The sequence below is a fragment of the Limulus polyphemus genome, unplaced genomic scaffold (genome assembly GCF_000517525.1).
Source record: "Limulus polyphemus unplaced genomic scaffold, Limulus_polyphemus-2.1.2 Scaffold2612, whole genome shotgun sequence".
NCBI classification, from domain to species: Eukaryota; Metazoa; Arthropoda; class Merostomata; order Xiphosura; family Limulidae; genus Limulus; species Limulus polyphemus.
The window spans coordinates 54,527-64,603 of record NW_013668222.1 but is presented as its reverse complement, the minus strand read 5'-3'; the positions used below and the strand labels follow the sequence as shown (position 1 = coordinate 64,603).

Below are 10,077 nucleotides of genomic sequence, written 5' to 3'. Positions count from 1 at the left end.
CCAGTGTTACATCAAACGAAATGTTTGACACAGGTGTTACATAAAACGGAATGTTTGACACAAGTTTTAGATCAAAACGGAGTGTCTAATGACTAGTGTTACATCAAAACGGAGTGTTTGACACTAGAGTTACATCAAAACAGAGTGTTTGACACTAGTGTTACATCAACACGGAATGTTTGACACAGGTGTTACATAAAAACGGAATGTTTGACACAAGTGTTAGATCAAAACGGAGTGCCTAATGACTAGTGTTACATAAAAACGGAATGTTTGACTCCAGTGTTACATCAAAACGGAGTGTCTAATGACTAGTGTTACATCAAAACGGAGTGTTTGACACAAGTGCTACATCAAAACGGAATGTTTGATACTAGAGTTACATCAAAACAGAATGTTTGACACAAGTGCTACATCAAAACGGAATGTTTGATACTAGAGTTACATCAAAACAGAATGTTTGACACAAGTGCTACATCAAAACGGAATGTTTGATACTAGAGTTACATAAAAACAGAATGTTTGACACAAGTGCTACATCAAAACGGAATGTTTGATACTAGAGTTACATATACAAAACGATATGTCTGTGTGTGGGGTTACAGCAAAACAAGGTGTTCAATAACTGTAGTTCGTAAAAAATCCAACTGTGATGGCCGAAATTTCGCCAAAACCGAATATTTGATGACAAGAGTTACATCCAAAACTGAGTGTCTAATGACTAGAGTTCCAATAAAACTGAATGTCTCTCGACTGGAATTACATCAAAACTGAATGTTTAATAGGTGTAATTACATTTAAATGAATGCTTGACAATTAAAATTACACCGAAACGGAATATTTGACAACTAGAGTTAAAACAAAACGGAATGCTTGACAACTGAAACGGAATATTTGATAATTAGAGTCACATCAAAATCGAATCATTTTGGTTAAGACGAAGGCTGTTTGTTTCGTTTAGTAGAAGAAACTGTATCTCGTTCACAATCGTTAATCTCTTATTCATGGGAATACTCATGTCAAAATAAGTAGTAACAGGAGCAATGAAAAGAGGGCTTCATTGTAATCTATTGGGTTAATTACTTCTCTACTGACTTAATAACATTTTGTAAAAAAAGTGTTTGTTTCCGTTAAATGAAAGTTTAAGAGAGTAAAAAAAATTCCCCATTAAGACCACGCAGGTAATATTCGGTCATTAATTTAGAAGAAAGACCTATGTACATTGAAGACTGAGAATATGGAAAGGTAAGATAAATAAGAAGGGCATGTACAATGTCAAGTTACTCTCTACAAACATCTTACTCCGCCAACGATTATTTATAATATGGGATTGATAACCCATATGTACAATGTCAAGTTACTCTCTACAAACATCTTACTCCGCCAACGATTATTTATAATATGGGATTGATAACCCATACGAAGGCTTCGATGGAATTTTTTAGTGTAAAATAGCAAAGTAAGTAAAAATATTAACCCTACGACTTGAAAAATAACACTTTAATACTTTAACCTGGCTCTTTTATTGATTAATACTTTTTGAACTTAATATTTCCCAATGGCCAAATGGTCTGGATTCAGGCGTTTATAGTGATATTTGGTCATGGCGTAGGCGTCCGCTGGGTCCCGTTTAGGTTTCTAGCTAAAGAAATAGATGCTCGAGAAGTGACGTGGCTTACTATATACACGGTGTCCGAAAAGTCTGGAAACCGAGCTTGGTTGAATGACACCTTCCCAGGATATTGGATTGACAGACGTGATCCCCAGGAATGGGCCCCAGGATCTCCGGACTTGACTCCCATGGATCTCTTTTTTTTTTCTGAGGACTGCTCAAGGCACATGTGTACAAAGATAAGATCAGGGACACCGAATATCTGAAACAACGAATTTGAGACGAGCGTTCAAAGAGAATAAAAATACCGTCTTCAAAGTTGTTTTGAATTACAAGAACAGCGTGTGGAACACATTCTGTAAAATTCATTGAAGTGCCTATGGTTCCAGACTTTTCGGGCACCCTGTACAATGTCCTGTGAATGAAAACTGTAGGTATAATGATGATGACAAAACCTTGTCGAAACGTTGTACATTTGCTGTTGTGTTAGACTTATATTAAAGTTTTTCTTCATTACCCATTCAAGCCGTCTCCAACCATTATTAGTCTCAAAGTGGGTTCCTCATCATCGAATTTCTAGGTATAATTTATTCTCATGTCAAGGTCACATCTCATGTCAAAGGTACACCTCATCGCAAGGTCAGATCTAATGGCTAGGTCATGTCTTATAGCAAGGCCACATCTCATATCAATATCATATCTCATGGCAATGTCGCATATCATGACAATATCACATCTCACGTCAATGTCACAGATCATGTCAAGGTCATATCTCACACTAAGGTCACATATCACGTTTCAGGACAAGGACGTTTATTTAACTTCGTAATTAAGTTGCTGTTTCTAGAGTTTGTATTTATTTTTGGACAAATTGTGTTGTTACATACAAAGTTCGGCGACCAAGAGTTTCGACGTTAGTTAGTGCTGCCCTCTGTCAATATTACACCATGAAAAAGTTCGGACACAAGCGACATTTTAATTAAAGATAATTTTATTTAAAGTTCTAAATGTCAAATTTTAAACAAACACAAACCAGATCTAAAAAAAAATGAAATACCGCTTTGACAACGATCGATTTTAAAGTTATGTCTCTGGAACCTTTACTGGAATAAAACATAAATTATTTTACTACGCCACCTGGGTGGAGTGTTTTATTAAAGACACGGACTTAAGTAACATTTATCAAATATAGATTACTATCCCGTTCATCGGATGGGTGAAATAAAAACTCGTTTCTAACAAAGGATAGGAAATTGTACTTCAATGTTTTTTTTTTTTCTTAACATAATAAACATTAAAAGTACAACAAAAATACATAAAGGTACCAATACTGAAAAGAAAGACATACTGTTTTCAAGACATCTATCAATGTGAAATTAATAAATGGGGGCCCTACCCCCCTCAAGTCATCCTATGTCACTGTCTCAAGTTTGGGGCTGATTGTTCAAGAAATGTGAAAACGTATAAGGAACAGATACTCACACTTATTGACATTTATTTATATAGATGCCCGGCATGGCCAGGTGGTTAGGGCGCTAGACTCGCAATCTGAGGGTCGCGGGTTCGAATCCCGTCCCACCAAGCATGCTCGCCCTTTCAGCCGTGGGGAAGTTATTATGTGACGGTCAATTTCACTATTCGTTGGTAAAAGAGTAGCCCAAGAGTTGGCGGTGGGTGGTGATGACTAGCTGCCTTCCCTCTAGCCTTACACCGCTAAATTAGGGACGGCTAGCGCAGATAGCCCTCGTGTAGCTTTGCGCAAAATTCAAAACAAACAAACAAACAATTTATATAGATAAATGAAAATAAAACAATATTAGAACAGATTAAGAAACAGTTAACACATAAGACATGTAATTTTACAAACACCCGTATTTTGACTTTTATCACACTGAACCATCTTGTCTAGCTGAGTAGTTGAAGTAAGTAAGCATGTTTCTAATAGAGCACACGGATGTCTCACCAGCTGGCAATCTATTTACTGACGCAACAAACAGATGTCTCACCAGCTGGCAATCTATTTACTGACGCAACAAACAGATGTCTCACCAGCTGGCTATCTATTCACTGACGCAGCAAACAAATGTCTCACCAGCTGGCTATCTATTCACTGACGCAACAAACAAATGTCGCACCAGCTGACGAGCTATTAATTAATACAGTACAGATAGAAGTCTCAACAGCTGGTGAGCTAGTCACTACTACATTTAAAGTAGACCTCTCAACAGCTGGTGAGCTAGTCTAATACAGTAAAGGTAAGTGTCTCAACAGCTGATGAGCTAGTCTAATACAGTAAAGGTAACTGTCTCAACAACTGGTGAGCTAGTCTAATACAGTAAAGGTAAGTGTCTCAACAGCTGATGAGCTAGTCTAACACAGTAAAGGTAAGTGTCTCAACAGCTGATGAGCTAGTCTAATACAGTAAAGGTAAGTGTCTCAACAGCTGGTGAGCTAGTCTAATACAGTAAAGGTAAGTGTCTCAACAGCTGGTGAGCTAGTCTAATACAGTAAAGGTAAGTGTCTCAACAGCTGGTGTCTCACATTGCAAGTATATTATCTCAAGGATAACATGTGAGATTATATGCGTAATTTTTCTCATAGCTCCACACTTTGATACGCCTTTTCCATTTATTTTTTTTACAAGGTACCTACCTATCTATAATTCATTACAGGTTCGCTTCTTTGCAAAAATCAATTCGAAATGTCGTTTTTACATATTTAACTGGAAAACATTTTAAATGAAAACTTCGTTATATGTACCTTGAGGCATAATTTGTTCCATGAATGCGCATGCGCATTGTAAATGTTATTCTATTGGTCGTGTTTAACTAAGATAAATCACGCCTGACAAACTGTAACCTGTGTTCGATGTTATAATATCTAAAAGATCTTTTTCTGTCTCGGTTATATTTTTTATGGTAAGTATAACGTTCTCTATTGAATTTGTAGTCTAAGTAATTCAATTTTAAATTTTCGTTAGGACTGAAAATAATGAAAAAAAGTCACATCTCCGTACTAAAATAGTGTACACAAGCTGTATCGGTATTCCAACAAAATATCAAATTGGTGAAACAAAAAAATCGTGACTTTTTTTCTCGTTTGAACATATTATTTATTTAAAGTTTATATTTACACAGACTGTAGTTATTAATCAATACCACCAACAAAGTTCTATTGGCTCCCACTTGCACGAGCCTTAGAAATAAAGTTCAGGTTACTGTTTCTATCTCACTTATTTTACTGTTACACGAATGTTGATAGAGGTAAATTGAATTTCACGTTATTTTTTTTACACGTCTGTGAACAATGGGAGAAAATAAAAACTCCATATAACTGTGCTGACTAACCTGAACACATCTTTTCATTTGACTTACACTATTATAGAACTTTCGTTTATGAAGCAAAGACAGTGTTTGGTGAAAATAACACATATATTAGACAGTAAAATGGACTTATTCAATAGGATGTGGTGAGGGATTTTTAAACTTTTTATTGAAATTGTTGAATTTGATAGATATACATCCGTAACTCGTTTTAATAGAAACTTCTAGAAAGCTGTACATTTCCAAAGATGGAATCTCGTTTTCTTTTTTCCAAGCTAGCTAAGTTTCAAGATGAAATATTTTTCTCAATTGGCTGGCTCTCTCAAGTGCTCGAATCTTGGGGAATTTCGTGATAAGAGCTCTTTTTCAATTGGTTAGTTCTTTCGCGAGCAGAGAGCTTGCCGAATTTCATTTACTGGAGCGAATATTTTTATCACGTGTATATCAGTTTATCTCGAGTGTTAATAATACAAAACGGGTCAGTAAACGTGTTATTATAAAGTTCAAAGTAGGTACTACATTTTAAAAGCACGGAATTCTTTTAAAGTCAAGAGAAACTTCTAGACAAATCAAATAATCCTGAGTTGCACCTCCAATTGTCAGTTACTAGATACAACAAACTTCTTCCTTCATTAGAATTAGAGGCGAACTTCCAAATCGGCTTTTTTAAACTCTTTTTTTATCTTCTAAATCTATATATGCCTCTGTATCACGAAGTTTTTTAGTCTCTAAGTAACACACACACACACACAAATTAATAAATATATTATCAATATTTCAATTAACAGCACCCATTACTGCTGGACTCTCTGTTTCTTTTACAAAGAAAATGGGTGTTTTTGACCATTTATCGTCCCCACAGGATGCTGTAACGAACAAAACATAAAATTACTCCAACAGAAAACAATATAAAAAACAAGTCAGTAATTTGAAGGTTATCATTTATTACGTATTAAGAGTAAAAAACAACAACAAGAAGAAAGGCGTTTTTTTTTTTGGCACGATGAAAAATAAATCTGTATTAGTTTCGATAACACAGCTCTGATGAAGTTTGATCTCTTATTGTGCCAAAAAAAAACGTCGTTTTTCTACTCTTAGTTCCTTATATCCAGTGATCTTTTAAAGTGATCCTTAACGGTAGTAATGGATCCAATGTTTATCATTGGTGCTTAACTATTAGTAAATATGGTGATGTGCTTGTGAGACTTTTAAAGTTGAAGTTTTTTTCTTGTAAAAGAAACTTCGACTTAGTTAGGCTTACAGCCTGGGGGATTGTCTTCAGGAAATCGTAGAGGGAGTTACAGTAACCCATGTTTAGCAATTAACGTGAAATTCAGCGACGTAACAAATCCAATAAAAACTAGTAACGTGTTATACTCAACTTAAGTTTCCAACATAATTTAGGCCTATAAAAATCCAGCTTTTCCAATTATGATCACATTGTACGGTAATACAAAACGTTGATAATATTATGAAATCATGTTAACGGAGCTATATTAAATTACTATAAATTTGTTTCTGTATAGAACAATTGGTTCATGGGATGCATTTTTGTGTATATTATTAGAAATTAATAACAAAGCTTCAGGTACCCAATGATATATTTCTCTGTCGTTTTGGTACTTTGTATAGGTCTAAGTTTCTATTACTTATGAACGGCGGGAATAATGATAATCGAGCTACAAAAAGTACTTTAAAAATCACATTTAAATATTTTAAAAGTGAAATATCTCCAAATTAAAGAGTGATTGGATTGTGACAAAACAGAGTTCGGCCTCCTCAGAATATTGTCAGTCCTGGTCTTCTGATTGGAAGAAAAAACGTACCAGTGGGAGTTAAATAACAAAACAGTTATTGCAACGTTTTAAAACAACATGCGGGTCATATAATAATTTAAAAATGTAGATCCAATGCAAACATTTAGAGAGTGCCTCATACTTCTGTACTTAGTCTATTGATTTTGCAAAGTTGGCCACTAAAGGCAAGCTTCCCACCCCCCCCCCTTTCAAAATCCCAACTAAAACCGCTGGGGGCAACTAATGAATATAAACTTTGCTGATCACCGATCTAATTTCGAGAATCACTGAAGCAGACGTATATATATATATGTATGTATGTACATTCATGGTTGAGAAATTTCTTATAACTACAAAACATCAATGGCACACAGTGATTTTTTAGGCCTAAATGTAAGAACTGTTTTAACCGCAATACCATTTAATGATACGATCTGAGAGTATGAATAGTTTGCTGTTACAAACCATTCTCAAAACCAATCAATTTTCAGTGGCATCACACTGCCAAGAAATGTCAAAAATGTAGTTCTGATACATTCTGTTCCACCGCGACTTTGTATCGGCTGAGGTTCTGATTCACATATTCAAAATATATTCAAAGTATTTTAACCGAAACTTTCTAGCTACATAGTTATACGTAATGCATGTATTAAGCTAATTGTATTTCTTAGTTGAAAATATGCAACAACAAAGAACACTCAAAGTTGGCCTAACACCCGTGACAAAAATCACGTTAAACTAATTTTTTTTTATTTTACTAATCTTTTAACCTGTCCATTAAGGAGCTCAAATCTAAGATGTGCAAAAGTAACATTTTACATTTTATTCGATGTTTTGTCTCCCAAAATTCACTGCCCAGGAGGCCTTTTGTTCAATACCAGAACTCGATGAAGATTCGTTTGTTTCATAATCTTACGAAAAGCCACACAAAGGCTGGATTCACAGTACAGGCACACTGCGCCACTCCCATCACATGACGAAGAGAGACAAAAGTTTATCTGAAACGTTACTTACAGAAGTTTAAAGCTAGATTTAAACCTAAAACTAGCGAAGTTTTGTGGCGTGCACCACATGTAATGGACAACGTAGGAAGAAATTCTGAAACAATATTATACATGAGTTTAACATGAACGCCGAAACTCTCATGTTAGACATTCGCCGCTACACACATATACTTAACACTTACAATTTAAAAATACATTAGTTCTACGTTCAAAACAAACTGAATATGCAGAAATAAAGCACGTTTTTTATCGACTTGTGCATTTATAAATCACAAATACAAATCAACAGGTTTAATTTTTCTATGAAGATCATCAAATCGTCTGAACACCGACAACAACAAAAACCTTTTGCACTGAAGAAATTCCTAAAACAAAAATGTTTCGACTTTATATTTCCTGTAAAGAGAGAATAGTTGGCTATATTTTTTGATGACCAACAAGGTCATTAATTATTCATTGTTGGAGATAAGATAACGTCGTTGTCTATGAAAGAGATATTTTTCATTGTTTAATATTGGGAATGAATGTTACTAGGGATAAATCTTTCTTCTCTAGACGCGCTGGCGTTTCAAGCTGTCAAATTGAAATTATTGCTGGGTTAGTGTAATAGTAGTTTCTAGGGTGATTGATTAGAAGATCTTCTGAATAAAAGTACCTGATGACAAACAGTGACAAATAGTTTTTCTTCGTGAATTGCATTCAATGATATTAAAAAAGCAGAATTAATCTAAACTCTGCTACGTTCACAGAAGGAATAGTATTCAAAATTCCCGGTAACTCTATAAAAACTTTACGTTTTGCTATAAACCGATGATTTTTTAGTGTGTGTCACAAAAAAAAACTTCATTTTGACCTAATCCTTCTTCAGTTTTAATAAATCATTGTACTTCGTGAGACTTAAAATGAAGTCACCGGAAATTCCTTGTAAAACTATGAATCAACTCTTTGTCAAAAACTCGAGCTTCGATACTTTCACTCTAAAGCATAAATTGGCGGGTTATTACACGAGAGTGAGCTTAGACATGTAAATATTTACAGACCTGGTAACATTAACATCTATATAAGCATGGCCAAAAGGCATAGATACCTCAACTTCTTGATGACAAACATATAATACTTGGATGAAGTTTTGGTAATCATTGTCTTGTTACGAGCTTTTACAACAGTTTATTCAAAGAGCATATGGTAACACTTTTCTAAAGCTCTTCCATTGAAGGAGTTGACTCAGGAGGGGACAGCGGTAACTCTATAGAATTACAACGCTAAAATCTGGAGTTTAATTCCTCGCGATGGACCCATCAGATAGCCCATTGTGGCTTAGCTCTAAAATAAACAAATAAACAAGCCGAAAGAACTAATATTTAGCAAAGATTAGCAAAGAAGACATTAGTATGAACTACAGAAATTCAATGATAAATATTTGATCATCAAAAAAAAAAAAGGAGTATCACTTAGGAAATCGAATGGAAAGGGACATTTTAAGGTTCGGTCGAAACAAATTGGCCTAGTGTAACCAAGCGGTTAAGGCACTTGACGCGCAGTCTATTGGTCGTGGGTTCGAATCCCATCAATAAACATAATTGTCTATTTCAGCCGTGAGTGCGTTATAATGTTACGGCCAAAACCACTTTTCGTTGGTAAAAGAGTAACCTAAGAGTTGGCGGTGGGTAGTGTTGACTAGTCGCCTTCCCTCTAACTGTCACTTCAAAGTTAGAGCTAGCTGAAGTAGAAATCCTTTCGAGCAGCTTTGTACGAAATTCGCTAAAGAAACAAACAAATAAACAATGAAAACGATCTTTAAGATATCAAGCTAGAGCTTAAGCCTAATAATCCTCTCATATACTCACAGCTAAGTCTTCTGGAAGTAAAGAACCAGAAGTCGAACCGGACTTCACAGAACCGATTCCAAATGTCACTGTATCAGTAGGGAGAGATGTCAAGCTGGCCTGCGTTGTGGAAAACTTAGGGTCATACAGGGTATGTGATTTATGTCTGTCTATTTTGGTATGTTTTATATGATTTCTTGCATATCCATTATTGGTGAGAGTGTATAAATAGCACGAGTTCCAGATGATAATACTTCAAAACGTAGTTCTTATATAAGGTAAAGTTTACATAAATTCAATTCTAAGTTCGGCTAATGTTAGCCCAGAAATTGCTAAATTAGATAGCTAAAGTAAAATTAACGAAGCAAATACAATCATAAATATAATAATACATTTATTTATAATAGTATTTACTTTGTGTTGCTTGTATTTTATTAATCAACTACTGACTGGGTCATTGGAGATACAAGGTCAATACGGTAGTTCCAGAGTTAATCACAGTTTAAAAGATACTGA

At 35.0% G+C, this 10,077-nt stretch overlaps 1 protein-coding gene across 1 annotated transcript in view; it reads left to right on the top strand.

Moving 5' to 3' along the window:
- LOC111087774 (zwei Ig domain protein zig-8-like) overlaps positions 1–10,077 on the top strand; it is a 76,208-nt gene that overhangs the window by 43,497 nt on the left and 22,634 nt on the right. The window contains exon 2 of the mRNA XM_022395611.1: positions 9,585–9,712. Within this exon, the coding sequence (XP_022251319.1) occupies positions 9,585–9,712 (128 nt within the window). The remainder of the gene's footprint in view (positions 1–9,584; positions 9,713–10,077) is intronic.